This window comes from Lagenorhynchus albirostris, chromosome 12 (assembly GCF_949774975.1).
Source record: "Lagenorhynchus albirostris chromosome 12, mLagAlb1.1, whole genome shotgun sequence".
In the NCBI taxonomy this organism is placed as follows: Eukaryota; Metazoa; Chordata; class Mammalia; order Artiodactyla; family Delphinidae; genus Lagenorhynchus; species Lagenorhynchus albirostris.
In genome coordinates, this window is record NC_083106.1 from 76799190 (window position 1) to 76822285 (window position 23096).

Below are 23096 nucleotides of genomic sequence, written 5' to 3' on the forward strand. Positions count from 1 at the left end.
TTCATTTCCATTAGAAAAAGAGAATACAATCACTTCTGCATTTGGTGACCCTGTTTCACAGAAACATAGTGCTATTGTAGAAAGATAACTCAGGAATCAAATAGAATTGTCTCCTAGCCAGGTAACTTTCCTTATAATCACGAGGTTATTTTATGCATCAACAAAGCTATATACAAACTGCCTAGCTCTGGAACAGACAAATAGGTAGGAATTCAGTAATTATTAATTCCCACCCAAGTAGAAACACAGATATCCTCAATTAGAAAGTCCATAAATTATTTTATCATAAACAATTGGTCATTAAGCTACATTCATCTGAAATTTCAGGACATCCAGTCACTGTGACTTTGGCCTATTCCTTTGTTATTTTGCAAAAATGCCCTAAGTCAATGGTTCTCAAGATCAGCATTACCTAGAACACTTTAAAATGCAAATTATCAGGTCCCACTCCAGAACTCCTAAATCAGAGACTGTGGGAGTAAGGTCCAGCAATCTGTTTTATCAAACCTTCCAGGTGATTCTGATGTACACTAACACTGGAAAGCCAGTGCTGCACGTGATTTTGATACATGTCCTGTTAAGAATCTGGGAAGCGGGACTTCCCTGGTGGCTGCAGTGGTTAGGAATCCATCTGCCAATGCAGGGGACATGGGGTTCGAGCCCTGGTCCGGGAAGATCCCACATGCCGCGGAGCAACTAGGCCCGTGCGCCATAACTACTGAGCCTGAGCTCTAGAGCCCGAGCCACAACTACTGAAGTCTGCGCGCCTAGAGCCCATGCTCTGCAACAAGAGAAGCCACCGCAATGAGAAGCCCACGCTCCACAACAAAGACCCAACGTGGCCAAAAATAAATAAATTTTTTAAAAAGAAGAATCTGGGAAGCAAAAGTTTCCATTAAAGACTAACCATATAATTTCATTCCTCCGTATATAGATAATTACAACTAATATTTGAGTGCTTACTACGGATAGGCATTATGCTAACTACTTTATATTCAATATCTCATTTAATCTCCATATTTTATACATTTCAGCAGTTCTTCAGATTGGGATTCAGAAACTGCACCTAAAGTATCAGGTCAATTACTTGATGCTACTGAGTGATAGGATTAACATGCTCAAATTTCCCACTTTAAGTCTCTTTCTCCAACAAAATCTCTCCACCATATACCGCCTTAAACTTTACTGAAACTCTACCCCTATGCTATTAGATCCTTGAGCTTAAAAAGCAAAGTAACTTGTCTGAACTAGTTAAAAGGATTTGAACAAAGTACTGACCTGACTCCAAAGCCTATGCTTTCCCATACTACACTGTATAAGGAATTTTTATAGTATTATTTGTAGACATATAAATTCTTAACAAGAGGCAAAACCAAACTATGTTATTCCAGATAACACTCAAAATCATTAGGATACAGAAAATCTCAAAATCAAAGGAACTGCACTAAAAATTCCTTTATATAAATGTAGAAAGCTAATCCTTCCTCTTAAGAACTGGTTAAGCCAAAATTATCTCACCCAATATATAGGCATATAATTCAGCTAATTCAACATATTTTTGATCAAGTGCTTAAACATTTCCAAATTTTCTTTTTAAGAAAGCATTTAGGCATAGCAATAGACAACCCAAAGTCCATCAATAGAGCAAGATTTGCATAAGGCAAATTCTTAAATTTCCCAATTCTGCTGCCCTAAGGTACTATCAAAAGCTACACGCACTTCAGTCAGCAATAAGACAACCAGTACTTCTGGTTTTGCAGATATCTCATGAAAACCTTTTCCTGTATTGTCAAATTCCCTTAGGAAAGGTTCCTTACTATTTGTTATACTTAGAAAGTAGCTGGGGTGGTGGGGGAGGATATCACTCCACAGGAGAATCACAGGATGTACATTTGTAAAAGATTCTCCTCTCACACAGTCATAAACCTATAGGACATAATTCCAGGTGCAAGAAAATTTAGAGATACCTGTTGAATTAAAATACAACATATAAATTATATTAGATGTGTGGCACATCTACATCTCTTTACGTAATTAATAATTTTTATTTTCTCTCATTTTATTTGTGCTCTTGGTAATCTACATCAAATTATTGGGAGAAATAAGGTGTAAACAAGTAAAAATTGAACGCTTTATGGCTAAATCACAGATTAGAGCACTACTACTACTAAAGAGAAGATGATATATTCAGTCTAAAGGCCCCTGAAAAACTTTAATTCTCCTTCCCCTCCAACCCCTTATTTAGCAGCCTAACAGAGCTTTCTAGCTAATGCAAGCACAACATCAGGAGAACTCCTGTGGACAAATGGATTAGCACAAAAAAATCACATGATTATAAAACTACAAACATGGGCCGTAACTGATGTCAGAAAAGCAACTATAAACACATCGTTATTTGAAAAGGAAAACCAGCTTACAAAGGTTCAATAACACTGCTATTTATGGAAGATTTGCTAGTGCCAAGTACTAGGTGGATTACATGTTCTCATAATTCTCACAACCATCCTATAGAGTAGATAGTTGCAAGCAGACCTAAAATCTGATATTCTGCCTAACTACTCTAATATACCAGCCATCCAAAAAAGCTATGTTGCCCTCAACTGGATATCAATCTGTACAGAAAATATTTACACAGTATAAACAATGATACAGGGGTCAGCAAACTTTCTCTGTAAAGGGTCAGACAGCAAATATTTTAGTCTTTGAGGGTCACACAGTCTCTGCTGAAACAAATCTGTTCTTATAGTACAAAAGCAGTCACAGACAATACATGAACAAATAAGCACAGTTGTTTTCTGATAAATATTTATGGATACAGATTTGAACTTCATATAATCTTCACATGTCACAAAACAGTATTCTTTTGATTTTTTTCAACCATTTAAAAAATGTAAAAACTATTCTAGTTCATAGACCATAGGTTGTGGGCCAGATTTGGCCTGTGAGCGTTGGTTTGCCAACCCTTATGTTTTAACATTAATCATTAATAACTAATAAATAACTAATAAACAGCCAGTTACCAAAATATAAGCTCCATAGGAATAAGAAACTTGTCTGTTTTGCTCTCTATCATCTAGAACACTGTGCTCAATACATATTTGCTGTATGAATGTGTATCTCATTGGGACTGCTAAATGTGCAAAAGTTATCAACATGTGGTACCTTCCACCCAAACTTATCACACATGACGAAGCCAATTTAACTAAAACAAAAAAGTAGTCAGGAAATTTAGCACCTAAAATAAGAAAATAAGATAACCTAAAAGAATCTATTAAATGATTAGACACATTAAAAACATATATTAAAGGCACTGAAATTCTTAAAAACAAAATGGAAACTGAAACAGTACAGAAAGAACTAGACACTATGAAAAACAAAATTTTGAAAGAGAACCAACAGAAGTTCTACAAATGATGTCACTGAAATTTAAAAAAGAAAGAATGGATAGATTAAATTGCATATTAGATATAGCTGAAGATAAGTTAGTGAACTGGAAGACAAAGCTGAGGAAACCATGTAGGATATGGTACAGGGATGATTTCTTTCTTTGCCCTTTATCCTTTCTTTTTTTTCTTTTTCATATAAAATATATGTAGGACATGGAAAAAAATGATGGCCTTATCATATCTAATAAAAGTTAGTTCCAGAAAAAATGAGGAAAGGCAATATTCAGAGATAATAACTAAAATTTTTTCAGAATTAATAAAAGATACGCATCCTTTATATAAAGAGGTATAATGAAACTGCAGAAATCCAAAGGCAAAGAGATTATTCTGTGGAAGAGAAAGGGAACACTAAGACACTCTGAACCAAAATAAAGGCTTTCTCCTAATTCCATGCTCATTTTTGAATGCAAAAAAGGGACTATATTAGTTTAAACCAATGTTCCATATGGACCTACATATTACTCACAAGCCATTAAAAATCCAGGGATACTTAAAACCCTGGGATACACAAAGACTTTCTAAAGGACAACTGGGCATGGATAATTTTAAGAAAATCAACTCCTAAATCCTCAATCTCCACTTTAACACTTTCTTAAATTGATTTACTTTAAAACCCATCTGTAGGAAAGGTACATATAATATCTCCTTTCCTATCCCCACTTTCACACCAAACCTTTTTCCACTTTACAAAAGACATAATTCTCATTTATTGTACTAGAGTCTAAAATACTCCTGAAAGGAACAATTTGACATAATAGTATCTGGAATCTCTTTTGGCACATGAAACAGTAGTAGGGCTTCGTATCTTTCCCCGTTTTATATATATTTCTGTTAAAAGTGAACCACAGGTTAGAAACTGGGTGTTCTGGACCAAATTAAGATTTTCTTAATACAACAATAATGCAAAATGGAAAAGCAAAAGTAATAAAAATTTGCATTCAATGACTTTGTATCTTCTACTCCAGTTATTATCAAGAAAAGCACTGCCCCAAGGAACAAATCACGTGAAAACAACTCAAAGAAAGCATTAAAAAAACAAAAACAAAACCAACAAACCCTTAAATTTGCATGCCTTTATTACAACCACGTAAAAAAACTTAGGTCAAAACCAAGGCTGCAGGGCTTCCCTGGTGGCGCAGTGGTTGAGAGTCTGCCTGCCGATGCAGGGGATGCGGGTTTGTGCCCCGGTCCAGGAAGATCCCACATGCCGCGGAGCGGCTGGGCCCCGTGAGCCATGGCCGCTGAGCCTGTGCGTCTGGAGCCTGTGCTCCACAACGGGAGAGGCCACAACAGTGAGAGGCCCGCGTACCGCAAAAAAAAAAAAAAACAAAAAAAACCCCAAAAAAACCAAAAAACCAAGGCTACATTTTTCTGCCTAGAATTCTAAAGTGAAATGTCATCATGAAGATGCAGATTAACATGTATATATGAAATGAAAACAGAAAAAAAACACTATTTATTATAGATAAATAATACATTTGATTTAATTGACTGGCTGTACTATGAATTGGCCTTGACAAGTAAGTTATATGTAGACATTTTCCATAGATCAAGAGAGTTAAATATGCAGTTCTTTTAAAGAAAAAACCCACAATTTTTACGAAAAAAATTGGCAAAAGCCAATTAGAAATTAACAAGATTTCAATTTTTCCAATTATTTCTGAGATTATCTGGTTAAAAAATAGGAATCTAAAAGGAATTTAAAAGTAACAAGTGTAACTACTAGCCAATCATTAAGTCTTGATAAAGCCTTTTTAGTATATTTCCCCCAAATTCAGAAAGACAATAAATCCAGAGGCTGGATTACAAATTATTTTTAACTTTTAAACTTTTATTACATTGCTAGGTGATTTTCCTGCCATTTAATTCAAAAGGAAAGAACTGAATGATAATGCTATAGCAAAACTCTTTCTATATCCATCTATTTATTATATGACCAAGATGTCTCAGCACTTATATCTAAAAAAAGTTTAAAAAGAAAATCACTGTTGAAAGTTTTATTAGACCAATAAATAACATTTATTTATGGACACATGAACTAAATGAATAAGGAAGGAAAACATCAACACCATCACTTTAAGAAATACATTTCCAATATAATTCTATACAATAGGTTTAATAATTATAAATTACATGTTTATTAGTAATTATAAAGATAACTCAATCCAGCAAAAAAAATTAATACTTGCAACTTTTAGTGAAAAGATCATTTAATATTAAATTTCAGTGAATGTATATCTTTTTATTCAGTGAATATATATCTATACAGTATGATAGAGTAATTAAAAGATTTTCAATTGCATAAAAATACATCATGTGAAGTTAAAATACACATATAATGTTAAAATTTTGTGGGAAAACTGAACAGAAATATGAATTTAAGGAGAAGGAAAAATATAAATTTCCACCTGTTAAAGAGGAAATGGTACCTGTATTTCTTTAAGTTTTTTTATGGAAATATAGTTGATTTACAATGTTGTTGTACATGTACTGTTAAGACAGATGATGCTGAGTATCAATTCTGAATTATCTTTAGAGATCACAGGATACATAAGTGTCATATAAGTTTTATTTTACTTTAAAAGTATCAACATTAAAAAAAAAAAGGGCATCTGCAAGCAACCCCCCCTCAAGTTAAAGACCAATGTCACAGAAGATCATGATGAAAAACACCTTTTATTTTTACCTACAAAGCTCACTATATTTGTGTCCACCTGAAGAACACCTAAATAGCCCCACTCTAAGGAATCAAAATGTTAAAATAAAAGCTAGAGAAAACTGCAATGTAAAAAACCTTATAGTTTTTCAGTGTGAGTAGCCTTATAGAGAAAAACTTTAAATTCTATAAACTCCCGAAATTATGTCAAAATAGAGATGTGGGGAAAAAAAACCCCACAAAGACAGGGAGAAAAAAGTAACTTTAAAAGTCTCTAAAATACTATTCAACTGTAAGTACAGGAAATATGTAAAGAGGGTACTATGTCAGATTGGCAAAAATTCAAGTTTGACCACATACTTCCAAAAGTTAGAAGAGAAACTCTCATACAGTGCTAGCAGTTATGGCTAATGCTAATTCCTATGAATGAGGCATTTGGCAATATTTAGCAAAATAACATGTAAATCTACCTCCTGAAATAGCAACTGCAATTTTAGAAATCTATCCTACAAATACACTGTAAAGATGTGAAAAGGTATAAGCACAAGGCTTTATTAAAGCACTTCTTGGGCTTCCCTGGCAGCGCAATGGTTGAGAGTCCGCCTGCCGTTGCAGGGGACACGGGTTCGTGCCCCAGTCCGCGAAGATCTCACATGCCGCGGAGCGGCTAGGCCCGTGAGCCATGGCCGCTGAGCCTGCGCGTCCGGAGCCTGTGCTCCGCAACGGGAGAGGCCACAACAGTGAGAGGCCCGCGTACTGCAAAAACAAACAAACAAAAAAGGTGGGGCGAGAATATATATTTTCTTTGTGATAAATAAAATACTTCTGATGGGATAAACAAGAAACTGGGAATACCATTTGCCTTTGGGGTAGGAAAGTGGGTGGTTGGGACTTACAATCAAAAATACAAATCTTCTTTTGAAGCTTTAGTTTTTAGTATATAACCTAAAAAAATAAATAAATAGAAAGTAACACTTGCCTTTTTTCCTTTTGAGGTTTCAGAATCCTCATCTTCATCTACACTGAGTAGATTTGCCTCACTACACAGAAAATAAAGGGGAAAAAGCCTTAAGTGACAATTACAACCCATACATTAAATTCAGAAGTTTTAGCCTCTGTGCTCACCTAATATAGAGATCAGCAAACTTTTTCTGTAAAGGGCCAGAGAGTAAATATTTTAGACTTTGCAGGCCATACAGTCTTGGCAGCAACTACTCCGCTTTGCTTTGCCACTGTAGTATGAGAGTAGCCACAGACTATCTGTGTGGCTGTGTTCCAACAAAACTATAACAAAAATCCAGGGGTGGGCCAGCCTGGGCCCATGAGCCACTGTTTCCTGACCTCTGCCATTAATGAACACATAATTTTGCTTTTCTTAACTATGGATTTCATAAATAGTCACTCATTTTTCCTTTCTGTCTTGGATTTTAAATTAGGGGAAAGGGGCTGAAAAACAAAGTAGAGGGAAAGAAACATACTGGTAAGAAAACTTTAGTTAATGAAAAGAAAGTAACTGCAATGGTATTAACCCAATAAAATAGTTATACCTCTACCATTGTGGGAAATACCAACCCTTTACTGAGAATCATTGACCTGATTCTAAAAAACCGATATATCTATTAACAGTTCATGTTAATCTGAACATAGTGATAAACCAAAGAGTAAAATTCATAAGTGAAACATACAGGACAGGTAGCACCTTAAAAGACACATTTTTTTTTATATAATCATGACAAATCTTCTAACAAAGTCAAAATACACCCTTCTGAAGACAATTCTGCTAAGCTATTTTTAGTAAAATCTTAGCTATTTATAACAAAAATGTAAAATGTTTGTTTCATTATTGTTTGTATACATCCCAACTTTTTTAATGCTAAAAATTCTCTCCTGCAAACATTTTACAAAAATGCTTAAAAGGTGGGATACTGGGCTTCCCTGGTGGCGCAGTGGTTGAGAGTCCGCCTGCCGATGCAGGGGACATGGGTTCGTGCCCCGGTTCGGGAGGATCCCGCATGCCACGGAGCGGCTGGGCCCGTGAGCCATGGCCGCTGAGCCTGCGCGTCCGGAGCCTGTGCTCCTCACGGGAGAGGCCACAACAGTGAGAGGCCCGCATACCGCAAAAAAAAAAAAAGGTGGGATACTTTTTAACGTTTACAAGTGGTCTACTCAATTTCAGATTTAATTCCAATTTTTCAAAACTACATAAATAACAAATGTCTGTTATAAAATATAATCAGAAATAAAAAGAAATGAAAGAAAGAAAACCATAAAATACAAATTTTGAGTGAGAAACATACCAGTTCAAAGCTCTCCCTCAAATAAAACTTCACTTCAGTTCAACATCTCATAGGTGAAGGCACATAAAGCGGTAATGATGAACGGAGCTGTTGCCCAGACAGAAGTGAAGCACCTACAATATTTAGCCAATATACTCTGAATGACTTCTTGTGTAAAATTTCTAAAAAATATTTGCAGTTTTGGTAGAACTTTAGTGTATATATTTGTGTGTCTCTTAATTTGCTGTTTGTTCTGGCCAGTGGAAAACCAGATCAGTAAACTAAGAAACTAATAGCCATACTAAATTTGTAATACAAATCTCATAACATGCAAAAGGCTCTATTAAAACTATTTAAAAAGTTACAGCAGTCATTCCAAGTACATTAACAAAGTGTAATGAACGCTTTGCTTAATGTCTGTCTGGGTCAACACCTGTGTTTATCATTTACAGGGTTTCTGCTTTCTCTGTTAGCAATCTAAGATGAATGTGGTGGGGGGCAGGGTGAGTCACAACTGGAAAGAAAGACACTAAACTTTCTTACAAATTTCAGGAATCGTAATGTGGGTTCATTTACTCCTGATAAATGGTGGCTTCTCAAATCACTACGTGAACAGAATGCCGTATTTTTTTATTTTTTATTTTTAAAGAACAATTTCTTTAATAGGAATCCTGTAGTATGGTCGCCTTTTTTTTTTTTCTTTACTGTACGCGGGTCTCTCACTGTTGTGGTCTCTCCCGTTGCGGAGCACGGGCTCCGGACGCGCAGGCTCAGCGGCATGTGGGATCTTCCCGGACCGGGGCACGAATCCGTGTCCCCTGCATCGGCAGGCGGACTCTCAACCACTGCACCACCAGGGAAGCCCAGGTCAACTTTTAATTATAAGGTTACATGTACTATATGCACATATTTATACATTTCAAAAGATGAAGAAATATAACCACAAAATTATATACCAATAAAAGAACTGCTTTTTCTTTCCTTAATGCTACTGTAAAAGAGTTCAATGTTTTCTTAAGAATACCATACTCTTAAAAATATTTCCATGGAATAAAATTGTTTATCTAATGAAAAGTTTCATTCTTATAAAACATCTGAGGGGGAAAAAAACATTCTTACTCTTTATCTGTATCTCCTTCACTTTCTTCTCCATGATCAAAGCTCCAATTCCTTTTAAAACCTCTATCTCTTTTAGATTCTGATCTAGCCAACGCTGAAATAAAAACAAACTCAGATAAGTATTCATTAATAGAGCCATTCAATACAAAATAAAATTGAGCATTTCCCAAACTCTTTGCTTAGTCAGGATTTTCTTTTAATTTGCTTGCCTTTTGATTATTTCCTCTAAAGAGAAAAAGAACACATTAAAATCTGTTTTTGCTAATTTACACTCATCCATATGTGTGAGCTTGCTACAGAAAAAAAGCTCAAATCAGTAAAATATAATAAAAATGTGGATGGGGATACATGAATATGAAATACATAAAAATCAACCCTGCATCTCCACCGTATTTGATCACTGGTTCTAGAAACTAGTACCTGTTAATTTGCTTGCCTTATTTATGAGAACTAAATCCAGACCACCAGCCTTTTCTTTACCTCAGCCAATCATCTCTGCCTTTTAGCAGAAAAGAGACACACCAAGGTTTTCTGTGTTAGCATCAGGGTGAACTCAATGTTAGAAATAACTCTCCAGATCAGAACACCAAACACGCTCACGATGAGTTTAAGAAAAATTTTAAGTGCATGCCTGAAATACCCCGAAGCCATAAACAGCTATGAAGTGGGAACCTGAGAAATAAATGAAGTTCTGAAGCTGGCATTTGTTTTTGAGCCATATGACAAAAACCTGAGGCCCAGAGGCTGGGAAGACCAGGTTTGGAGCCTCAGTAAAATGAAAGGTCAGATCATAGACCAGAAGACCTGAAGGGTGACAATCCAATTGGGTGAACTGGGTTGGGGGGGGGGCGGGGGGGAGAAAAAAGAATCTCACTGAAGAAAGAGACAGTAGGGATAATTATGACATCTTGCCGTTGGCTCTGGGTTTGGGGGTGAACTAATAATGACAAATAAAGTGTATCTCTCCACCCCATGTTTAGGGAATTCCTAAACATCAGCTCACAATCACTCAGGTTTGGTACCAGAATCTTCATAACCTATGTGGCCCAGAAAAGTCCATAATTAAAAGAGTCTCATGGAAATGATGCCCAATATCACCAGATGTTAAGGAAATGCAAAGCAAAACTATAATGAGATACTATTTCACACCCGTCAGGATGGCTGTTTTTTTTAATGGAAAATAACAAGTGTTGGTGAGGATGAGGAGAAATCGGAACTCTTACGCATTGCTTGTGGGAATATAAAATGGTGCAGCCACTGTGGAAAATGTTTGGCAGCTCCTCAAAAAGTTAAACACAGAATTACCCTATGACCCAGTGATCCTAGTTCTAGATATATACCCCAAAATAACTGAGAGCATGGACTCTGACACTTGTACACCAATGTTCACAGCAGCATTATTCACAAGAGCCAGAAGGTGAAACCACCCAAATATCCATCAACAGATGAATGGATAAACAAAATGTGCTGTGTTCACACACACATACAGAGGAGTGTTATTTAGCCATAAAGAAATGAAACTCTGACACATGCTACAATATGGATGAACTCTGAAAACATTACAGTGAGTGCAATAGTGGCACAGAAGGACAAATATTGTATGATTCCACTTATATGAGGTAACTAGAATAGGGAAATGCAGAGAGCAAGCAGAACAGAGGTCACCAGGGACTGGAGGGAGAGGAGAATGTAGAGTTACTTTTTAATGGGTACAGAGCTTTTGTCTGGGATGATGAAAAAGTTCTGGAAATGGATAGTGGTGATGGCTGCACAACATTATGGATGTATTTAATGCCAATCTACGCTTGTACATTTATAAACAGTTAAAACAATAAATCTTACGTTACGTATATTCTTCCACAGTAAAAAACTGTTTGTAAAGGCAAAAAAACAATCACCAAAACCTCTAAATGACTAGCAGAATCAAATATAAATCTTCTCTAAAAAAAATAAAATTTCAATGCCTCAAAAAGTTTCCCAAAAAAATGAGTTCACAACCCAAAATATCATGAAACAGGAGGAAACAAGTCATCATGAGTAAATCTGAAACTTCTTTACATGTATAATGTAAATATAAGTAAGTAAATAGTAGATAACAGGAGCAAGGTGTCTCCCTTTCAGAAAAAGAAGTTATGAAAAAAAGAGAGGAAAGCTAGAATGAACTGTTCGTTCTAGTGGTGCTAGATTAGAGGAAGAGATATCAGTACCAACTTTTATTTGATACACATATAGATTAATAGATACAGACACGAATATAGATATGCTGTTCCATGGGTTAGTATACAGAGCTAAGGGTCTGTTCTCAGAAGGTGTAGAAGCAGTGATACCCCAGTAGCAACAAGCACACCTACAACCAGATCTTATTTTCTAAATACCATTCTCCAATACAAGGAGCCAGAGCTCCTAGGAAAAATGACTGATTCTAGAGATGACGCAGGAAAAATACAAGATAAGCCTGGAGTATTATGTAGGGCCAGAAAGGAAGTAGGCGTTTTTTTAAAAAAAATGATGATATGAATTATAATTCTCCTTAATAAAATAAATATTCATGAATCCACATGGATATAAATAATTGAATAAATAAATAAATGGTGAGAAGGGACACATCTTCCTTACAGAATTCCAAATGATACATGTACAAACTCTCCTCTAAGAGATGGAACTGAATTCCCTTTCCCTTCAGTATATGCTGAACTTTGTAACTCACTTCCAAAGAGTCAACTATAGAAAAAGGAAAAAAGTAAACTGACAGAAACCTACCAATCACTATCTCAGCTAAGTGATCATCAAAGTTAACATGAGAAGTGATGTCTTATTCATAGCATACTTAACATGATGTGATGAAAATGCGACTTCAGCTCTGTGGCTTCTTCCCAAAAGCCCACAATGCCAGTTTAGTCAAAAGAACACATCAGATAAACCCAAATTGAGGAACATTTTACAAAATTCCTGACCAGAACTCTTTAAAACTGTCAAGGTTATGAAAAATAAGGGAAGATAAAGAAACTGTCATGATCAGAGGGGACTAAGGAGACATAACAACCAAATGCAATGTGGTGTCCTGGACTGGACTGTGCAAAAGGAAAAGGACATTAATGAAATAACTAGTGAAATCCAAGTCAAGTCTGTAATTTAGGCTATAGTGTTATGCCCATGTTAATCTCCTAGTTTTTGACAAACATACTACAATTATCTAAGTTGGGAACTTTAGGGGAAGATGGGTAAATGGTATACAGAAACTCTCTCTAACATCTTTGAAACTTCTCTATAAATCTAAAATTATCCCCCACTCCAATTTTCAAAAATCAAATGTAAAATGAACCTGTTTTAAAAAAAGAAAGGGTTAAGTTTAAGTTATGCTACCAACACAGAAAAGGTAATAAACTATGATGATTACTAGTCTATAAAGACTCTATCCATCACTGAGAGTCAGGCAAGTTAACAAAAAAGGCCACTAAGCAGTGAAAAGTCAAGAGATTTTATATTGTGTACGCTCTAAAGAAGCAAGGTTCCGTACATACAGTTCTAACAAGTGTAATCACAGGATTTCCTAATTGACAGATTAGAAGCTATAAATTAACAGATAAAAGAAAAATAACCTCATGAAAGTGATAACTGCCAATGAGAAAAAATAAATTACAAAAAGCAAGCAAATTCTAAAAACATAAATTTTAGGGCAACTTGCACTAGGGACAAAAGCTCTGAACCCTCAAAAGTCCTTGAGAGTATCAACACACTTCAATATCCTGTTATGGTTGACACTCGTAAGAATCAGAATGGAAAATTATGTCCACTATACTGTACTTACAAAATTGAAAGTTAATACAAAGGTTAAAGAGAGATCCCAGTTAAGCATCGTAAATTAAATATATGCATTTTTCTCCATACCCCTCCAGTAAAATGACAGTAATGGAAAGAGGGGTAAAAAGCAGAAACCCGTAAGAACAAAATGAACCCAGAAAGAAGATAATAGCAGATGAGAGATGTAACTAAACTGATGAAAGGTGAAAATTTGATGGATGGGTAGGAACTGACTTAGTTGACTAGAGAAAGCAAACTTAAACACCTATGAGGGCACAGATATTACCAAATTGACACAAGAAAAAAAATTTTTGAACACTGCTGTCAATAAAAGAAACTGAATTATTATAAATCTTTCTGTAAAGAGAAACTCAGACCCAGAAGGCTTCTCCCATAATTTCTTTCAAACTTGTAAAATACAGCAACAAATTTACGTAAACTTTCCCAGAAAATAAAAAAAAAGGAACACTTTGCAGCTCATTTTATGAAGTCAGTATACCTGATCCTAAACCTGATAACGACATTTAAGGAAGGAAATTACCAAGCACTCTCTCATAAAGACAGATATAAAACCCTTAATATCAGTAAATCAAATCCAGTGATAGACAAAGAATAATATTACAATCAAGTAGGGTTTATTCTAAAAGCAAGAGTTAACATTTGAAAATTATGAATATAATTCACAAAACAAAACCGTTATAATAAAAAATGATTCAGGGATGCATCATCAAGGAATGCTGAAACTAATAAATAAATGGAAAGAAGCTAAAACTAATGGATGAAATCTGAAGAGAAATATGTCATTTATATTGCTTCAAAGTAGTTTCCCACAAAATGTTTATTAATTACAAAGAGGAGAATGATAGTACCTTTCAGTGGAGAAATCTGGCAAACACTAAATGATCAAAGTTAATTTCACCAGTAATAGGACAAAAGATCACTACCAAGGCATTCCTTATAAAAACTCATAACCTAAATCTAATCATGAGGAAACATCAGACAAACCCAAACTACAAAATAACTGTCCAGTATACTTTAAACATGTCAAGGTAAAGAAAGACAAAGAAAGACTGAAATACTATGATCGTCTAGGTAGAAAATCCGAAAGAATCACTCAAAAAAACCCTACTGGAACTAGTAAGCAATTATAGTAAGGCTGCAGGATACAAGGTTAATACAAAACAATTAAATGCTTTCCTATATACCAGTAATGAGCAAGGTAAATGTGAAATTAAAAACACAGTAACACATTAGCACCCCCAAGAATGAAATACTTAGCTATAAAGCTAACAGAATATGTACAAAATCTTTATGATGGAACCTACAAAACTGATAAATGAAAGAAAAACTAAAAAAATGGAGAGATATTTCATGTTCATGAATGGGAAGACTCAATACTGTCCAGATGTCAGTTCTTTCCAACTTTGTCAATAAATTCAGTGCAATCGCAATCAAAATCTTAGCAAGTTATTTAATTCAAAATGGATCACAGACCTAAATGTAAAATACAAAACTATATAACTCCTAGAAGATAACATAGGAGAAAATCTAGATGACTCTTAGGTATGGTGATGACTCTTTAGATGAAACACCAAAGGTATAATCCATGAAAGAAAGAACTGATAAACTGGACTTCATTAAAATTAAAACCTTTTGCTCTGCCAAGAAAATTAGAAAAGCCAAAGATCAGGAGAAAATATTTGCAAAAAAAACACATCTGATAAAGGACTTTATCCAAAATATACCAAGACCTCACTTAGTAATAGCCATGGAAAAAAAAAAAAATCCACGGAAGAACCTTAAATGCCTATTACTAAGTGAAAGAAACCAACCTGAAAAGGCGATCTACTATATGATTTCAACTAGATGACATTCTGGGCAAGGCAAAACTATGGAGATAGTAAAAAGATCAGTAGTTGCCAAGGTGAGGTGAGGGTGGAGGGGCTGAGGGATGAATAGGTAGAACAATGAAGATTTTTATGGCAATGAAAATACTCCGTATGACATGATAATGATGGATACATGTCATTACACACTTATCCAAACCCACAGACTATACCACACAATGAGTGAGCCAAAACGTAAACTACGGGCTATGATTTGTCGGTGGAGGGTTATCAGTTGTACCACTCTGGTGGGAGATGTTGATACTGGTGAAGGCTATGCAGATGTGGGGGTGAGAGGTGTATGGCAAATCTCTGTACCTTCCGCTTTGCTGTGAAACTAAAACTGCTCTTAAAAAATAATAAGTAATTCTTTTGCATGGCTAGAAAAAAGAAAAATAAAAAACAAAAACAAGTCTTCCCTGCCCAGTTTTACTGATATATAACTGAGCAGCACTGTATAAGTTCAAGGTGTACAACATAATCACTTCACTTACATATATTGTGAAATGATTACCATAATATGTTCAGTTATCTATCATCTCATATAGATGAAAGAAAGAAAGAAAGAAAGAAAGAAAGAAAGAAAGAAAAGAAGGAAGGAGAAAGAGAAAGAGGGAAAGAGAGAGAAAAAGCAAGCTAGGGAAAGAAATAAAGAAAAGGGAAGAGAGGGAAGGGAAGGAAGGAAATGAAGGCAGAAAGTTTCTTTCCTTGTGATGAGAACTCTTAGGATTTACTCTAACACCTTCCAAATAAGCCCTATAGGAGTATTAACTATAGCCACCCATCATTTTATACATTACAACCCCAGTACTTATTTATCCTGTAACTGGAAGTTTGTACCTTCTGACCCCTTTCATCCAAGTCCCCTACCTCCCGTGCCCTGCCTCTGGTAACCACAAATCTGTTCTCTTTTTCTATGAGCTTGGGATTTTTTTTTTTTTTAAGATTCCACACATAAGTGGGATCACACAGCATTCTTATTTCACTTAGCATAATGCTCTCAGGGTCCACCCGTGTTGTCACAAATGGCAGGATTTCTCTCCCTTTTATGTCTGAATAATAGTCCATTGTATATACACACAACATCTTTATCCGTTCTTCCACTCATGGACAGTTAGACTGTATCCATGTCTCGGCTACAGAACAGGGGGGCACAGATATCTCTTCAACATAGTGTTTTTGTTTCCTTCAGATATAGTCACATAAGTAGAATTGCTGGATCATATGGTAGTTCTACTTTTAATCTCCTGAGGAACCTCCATACTGTTTTCCATAGTGGCTGCACCAATCTACACTCCCACCAACAGCGCATGGTCACCATGGTTTCATAATAACCATTGTAACAGGCATGAGGTTATATCTCATGGTAGTTTTGATTGGCATTTCCCTAATAATTAGTGATGCTGAGCACCTTTTCAGGTATCTGTTGGCCATCTGTAGGTCGTCTTTGGAAAAAATGTCTATTCAAGTCCTTTGCCTATTTTTAATTGGATTATTTGGGTTTTTTGCTATTGAGTTATATGAGTTCTTTATATATTTTGGATATTAACCCCTTATCAGATATATGGTTTGCAAGTATTTAATAAAGTCTTTTTTTTTTCCTTGGCCATGCTGCGCAGCATGCGGGATCTTAAGTTTCCTGACCAGGGACCGAGCCCGTGCCCCCTGCAGTGGAAGAGCAGAGTCTTAACCACTGGACCGCCAAGGAAGTCCCATTAATAGTCTTTTTAAAAAACTTTTTTAAATGTAAAGAAAACATAAGAAGTAGATACACTACAAATAGATTTTCAGATTCTGTTACCCCAACCTGAACAGCCGACTGTCACTCTCCTGCTATCGTAAAAACTAAAGAAATGAACAGTGATTAGTAAAACCAAAAAAAGTAAAGTTATAAGGGACCAATAAGATCAAAGAATTTCTTCTATCACAAAAAGCACAAGACATTAAGAAAAAAACAATAAATGACTACATTTAAAAAATTTGCTCATAAAATTATTCCATGAGTTTAAAAATAAGACAAGTAATAATTCTGTAAGATGTATGTTCAATACACGTAATTCAACCAAGGTTTCCTATCCAGACTATATAAAGAACCCCAACATTCCAACAGAACAAAATGTGCAGAAAACATGAGCAACTAAGAACTGAGGAAACACACAAAATAACCCAAAAAACAAAAAGAAACTCATAGAGTATTTTGTTTAGTTTACTCACGCACCACAGGCACATAGAATAGGGGTTACCTCTAGGTTGGCACTCAATATTTTTTGAATATTCAATGAACAATGAACAATTTTTAAAAACACAGTAATAAAGATACTCAACCTCACTATAAACCAGAGTATTACAAATTCAAACCACCATCTGATAACCACATCAGACTGGCAAAAACTAAAACATCAGACATTATTAAGTAGGTAATGATGTGTATAAACAGAAAACTTAAAAAGTGCTAGTGAAAGCACTTTGGAGATCAATTTGGCAATACTTAGGTGAAGCTGAAATTGCACATGACCCGATAATTCCATTGCTAAGAAATACCCTAGATCAGATGTTAGTAAAGTATGGCCCAGCCAAATCTGGCCTGCTGCTTGATTTTATAAGGCCCACAAGCTAAGAATACTTTTACATTTTTAAATGGCTAGGGGGGAAAACAAAAAATCAAACAAGACTAATGTTTCATGTTACAAGAAAATTATATAAAATTCAAATTTCAGTGTTCAAAAAGGTTTACTGGCACACAGCCACACTCATTTGCTTATCTATGATCTGTAACTGCCTTCTTGCTAAACTGGCAGCACTGAGTAATTGTGACAGACTGTTTGGAATGCAAAGGGTAAGATATTCACTAGCCCTTTACAGAAAAAGTTTGCTGACCCCTGCTCTAGAGAAACACACACATGTGCACAAGGAAATGTACTTTAAAAAAAAGTTCACAGTAGCAATATGAGACATACTAAAATATTCATAGTAGCAATGTATGCAATAGTAAAAAATTAGATACAACCTAATTCCCACAAAAAAGGAAATGCATAAATAAAAGGTAGTATATTCATACTATGACAAAGCACTAGACCTATTCTTATCAACATAATTTAATTTCTCAAACAATGCTGCAAGAATGAAAAGCAAATTACAGAAGAATACAGTATGACATGATTTATAAAATATTCTAAACATTCAAAACAATTTGTACACATACACAGGTTCAGAGATAAGAACATAAAGTACAAAGAAATGTATGGGAATGATAACTACCAAATTAACGATGGTGGTTACCCCTGGAAAGCAGGCAGAAAGATGCAAAAAAGAAAGGGTTCGGGACTTCCCTTGTGGCGCAGTGGTTAAGAATCTGCCTGCCAATGCAGGGGACACGGGTTCAAGCCCTGGTCCAGGAAGATTCACGTGCTGTGGAGCAACTAAGCCCGTGCGCCACAACTACTGAGCCTGCACTCTAGAGCCCGGGAGCCACAACTACTGAAGCCCGCACACGTAGAGCCCGTGCTCCGCAACAAGAGAAGCACCACAATGAGAAGCCCGCGCACCACAATGAAGAGTAGCCCCCGCTCGCCGCAACTAGAGAAAGCCCACGTGCAGCAACGAAGACCCAACGCAGCCAAAAATAAATAAATTTCTTTAAAAAATTTTTTTACAGTAAAAAAAAAAGAAAGGGTTCAGCCCAGCTTCAACTGTATTAGTAATGTTTTCTTCAGGCTAGGAAGTAGAACATGAGCTTTTGCTATATTATGCTTTATATTCCACAGATACGAAATATTTCCTAATAATTTTTTATTGATAAGGTTTTACAATAATAAAAAACAGAATTTTTTAAAAAGGATCACGGAGACAGAAGTTAACTTCTACAACTTAGAAATATAAAAGCAGTAAAAGAAAACATAAAGAGCGAATTAAATGCAAACGTCAGGAAATCTCAATAAAGCAATTTTAGGTGGCTCTGTAGTGCTTTAGCCCCAGTCTTTCTCAAGAACCTGTCAAGATTCTCCACAGGCAGTCTCGTGGAGCCCTAAGCCACCATGTTACAAGTACGGGTATCCCACTGCAGAGACCACATGAAGAGGCCTTTCGACCACATGGAGAAGGAAGGGCCCAACTTTCCATACCGGCCAGAGTCAGACATTTGAATAAAGCTGTCTTGGAGCCTCCAGGCCAGCCAAGCTACCACTGAATAACCCCCACAGGCGCTTCATGAAGCAGAAAAATCACCCAGCTGAGGTGAGTTTTCTTAAATTCCTAATCTATACAACCTTTATTTTTTGATACAGGAGACAGACCAATAGACTGTCCAATACTATCTGAAGATGAAGTCTGAATATATTATATCCTTGGGAATAATATTAGACTTCTCTGTGAACCACCAAAAGCACAATATTCTTTGCCTCAGGATCCAGCTATTGTTCAGTGTTCCCTCAGTTTATCTACCTCTTCATTCCATTCAGTGGGTTTCTATGGATCTTTCGGCAGGATGCTGGCATAAGTTAGTTCTGTCCAAGGCCAACATCAGGCAGCAGTTTGATGCTGTTGGTGTTGCTGGAAGCATCTTGATCTTCTATGGAATGGAAATACCAAGCAGTGGGTACCTTGCCCCAAAGTAATGCAGTTGGTTCTATCTTCACACACAATACACAATCTCTAAAATATAGTTATCACAAGCACACAAAGTTCCAAAGAGAGAAAACGAATAACCTAAGAAATGATCGCGAGAGACAAGTGGCTCCAAATGCTCCTTCTGCTCCAAGAAAAGGGGAGAACACCATCAAGATGGCAGGGGAACAGTATTCAATGAGATGGACCAATGAAACACTTTAATTCTGAAAGTGCAAATGCATCATTCAACAAGGAGAAAATTGACAGTGTCATAATAAACTTAAATTAAAAGAAGATAAACTTGAAAAACAGGTAAAACCTATGAACGGTGAAGACAAGGAGACTCAGGAGTTGGTACTCAAACTTGGAAACGCTGATGAAGATTTGCAGACTTAATTGCTATACTGACAAAATTAAAGCAGTGTTTTTTTATTTCCTGTGATAATAGAGAATGGAGACAAACCTGAACTGAAGAAATAAGTTTAAAAGCCAAAATATGGAATCCCTCCTCATCCAAACAGCGGCATAGGAATTTCAGAGGCAGAGAAGATATTGGTTTCCATGAAGATAGAGTCACCAGAGGTCATGGTGGTAAAAGGCAGTATTTTCACCATGTCTCCAAGATTTAGTGGCAGATTCATACACAGGAGGTTGTGGAGGCAGAAAGTTTGCAGATTTTTTTTTTAATATAGGAAAGACAACAAAGTTATTACATAGTATACAAACAAGTCTTGGGAAATTTCTAGCTCTTAATGTCCTTAAAAATGGCTTCAGTCTTTGCAAAAAAGAAAAAAGTACATTTGTTATACACTGTACACCAGCACTGTTTGGTTTTTTTCTCCCTGCTATATTTCATAGATTGTAACGCAGTTAATGTGGGAGAAAAAAACCCTCATATTCAAAACCAAGCATGAAATGTATTTGAAATAACAAAAAAAAAACTCTCTGAGGGCTTCCCTGGTGGCACAGTGGTTGAGAGTCCCGCCTGCCGATGCAGCAGACATGGGTTCGTGCCCTGGTCCGGGAGGATCCCACATGCCGCAGAGCGGCTGGGCCCGTGAGCCATGGCCGCTGAGCCTGCGCGTCCGGAGCCTGTGCTCCGCAACGGGAAAGGCCACAACAGTGAGAGGCCCGCGTACTGCAAAAAAAAACAAAAAAAACCAAAACTCTCCCAAAACAAGGTCAGAATATGGCTTGCTGTCTTACTTTTCAAGCCTATAGTTTCAGACAGCCTCAAAGTAGTTGCTGTTAACGTGGGACAAGGCAGAGTGTCCACATGTCCCAATTTGCCTAGGACTGTTCCAATTTTAGCCAGGAGACAAGAGGTCCTAATTGCTGGTGATGGATGCAGAAGGCTCTGAGAAGTACAAGACCCTAAGTTTTTTTAAGGTAGCCCAAAAAACGGGCTAAAAGTAACACTGTTTTTAGGGTCAAATGGATACTACATATCTACTTTCTGTTTTTTAGGTGATGTAGGCAACCATAATTTGCAGCTCACAATAATGCATCATCCATTGTTGCATCACTGCAAGTAATGTGATCTAAGTGTACAAATGAAGTTGGTTGTAATTGGGATCAACAGTCTGCCTCTGACTTTATGGATTAACTGTTGTGTTTTGTATCAAGATAACGTTTAATTTTTAATACTGTAAATAGTGGTGACGATGTTTCTAAGAGTTTAGGTAATGAAAATGAGAAAGATAACAATAACAACTCCACCATGACCCAGACATCACTGAATGAAAGAAAAAAAGGAAGGAAAAGTTCCTAACATTCTTCCTCTTTTCTTCTTACTTATGCTTGCTTGGTTTCAGAAATTCTTGAATCAGTCCCTAATCAAAGGAAAGTTAACCAATGACTGTTTATGTTGCTATTTATACCTTTGAAACAAATTACAAATGTGTGGTCTACTTTGTTCTCTTCCTTTAGCTTCCTAAACTGTCCAGAAATTAGAAATTTTGGGATCTCAAAAGAACTGTCATTTTCAAGTTTAAGAAATACTATGACTTTGTTGAAAGTATTAAAAAAAACAAACAAACCCCAAAACAGGGAGGTTTGGGAGAGGAAAGATGGCTGCATGGATTAAAGATGGCTGCAAATTCTTTCCCACTATTCCTGCCGAGTGATGGTTCTCCTTCCCCTTCTCTTGAATCTGGGCTGGCTCTGTGGCCTTCTGGCCAATCGAATGTGACAGAAGTGACACTGTATAACTTCTGAAGTTGGGCCTTAAGAGACCTGTGGCTTCAGCTTTTGCCCTCTTAGAGCGCTGCTTCATCAGTAAATGGTAACTCCCCATAACTCTGTTATTTTCCCGTCTCTTGTCCACTCCCACCCCCAAGGTTAAACAGGTAAGAAGAATGGGAAAGCAAAGGGATAAGGAAGGGAAGGAGGGAGGAAAGAAGGAAGGAAATGCTGAAGGAGGTTAAGGCTATAGGACAGGTCTCAAGCTCCAGTTCTGACTGCCCCACTTACTTGCTCTAGGTCATATAACCCCTCTACACCACTTGATTTCAAACAGTCAACATACTTTTGTGATGGCAACAGGAACAATTAACTTACAGAAGTCTAGACATATGGAATACATAACTTCATTCTCTGTTACCTCTCTCACTACACTAGTCAATCTAGAATATCAAAACAATCAGCTAATACCTAGAAAAAGAAAGGTAGTAAGTGAAAGACAACAATAAAAACTAGAATTCAAATAAGAGAGAAGGCAAGCATTAAAAGAACAAAAACAAAGTAGGAAATACACACACCCACACATACATACATATGAAAGGGAAAGCAGAAAAAATGGGAGAAAATATTGGTGAAGCAATTAGTTGGTAGAAGAAAAAAGGTAAAGAAAGCTAGAATGAACAAGAACAGTATAATAAAGAAAAAGAAATGAGAGAGGAGGTAGACTTGCCAGAGGAGAAAAGAAGGGGGAGAATATCAAAAGAAAGGTTACAAGAACAAGCTAACTACGGTCACCTTTGCCCTATACTACAAGTCTCCTAACTGATCTCGACAACAATCTTCTGCCCCTCTCTAGAGCTATTTCCGTGTGGGAGCCAATGACCTTTTCTGAAACAAAGCTGATGATGTTAACCTCCGGTCTTATCTTGTACCACTCTCCTTACTAGCACCACACTGTCCTTTCAGTTCCCTAAACGTGCCATGCTTCCTCTATTGTATTCCCCCTGGCTGGAAAGCTCTCTCTCTCCACCTTTCCCTCTCCTATTCACCCTTCAAACTGCCCTGATTAGATCAAATTCTCATTATTACAAATAATCCCCTTTGGTTGCACTTGACAGTTGAAATT

At 36.4% G+C, this 23096-nt stretch overlaps 1 protein-coding gene and 1 pseudogene across 7 annotated transcripts in view; one reads left to right on the forward strand and one right to left on the reverse strand.

Annotated features, from left to right (window-relative positions):
• The window catches only part of SENP6 (SUMO specific peptidase 6), a 102814-nt gene that overhangs the window by 75597 nt on the left and 4121 nt on the right, over window positions 1-23096 (reverse strand). For 5 of the 7 annotated variants that reach the window (XM_060167419.1, XM_060167417.1, XM_060167418.1 and 2 more), the window contains exons 2-3: window positions 9498-9591; window positions 7082-7142 (exon numbers count right to left, since the gene is read on the reverse strand). In XM_060167419.1, the coding sequence (XP_060023402.1) occupies window positions 7082-7142; window positions 9498-9591 (155 nt within the window). Of the gene's footprint in view, window positions 1-7081; window positions 7143-9497; window positions 9592-23096 lie in introns of those variants that run through there. The other 2 variants (XM_060167422.1, XM_060167420.1) reach the window with 2 other exon arrangements.
• On the forward strand, window positions 19527-20256 carry LOC132530899 (protein LSM14 homolog A-like; annotated as a pseudogene).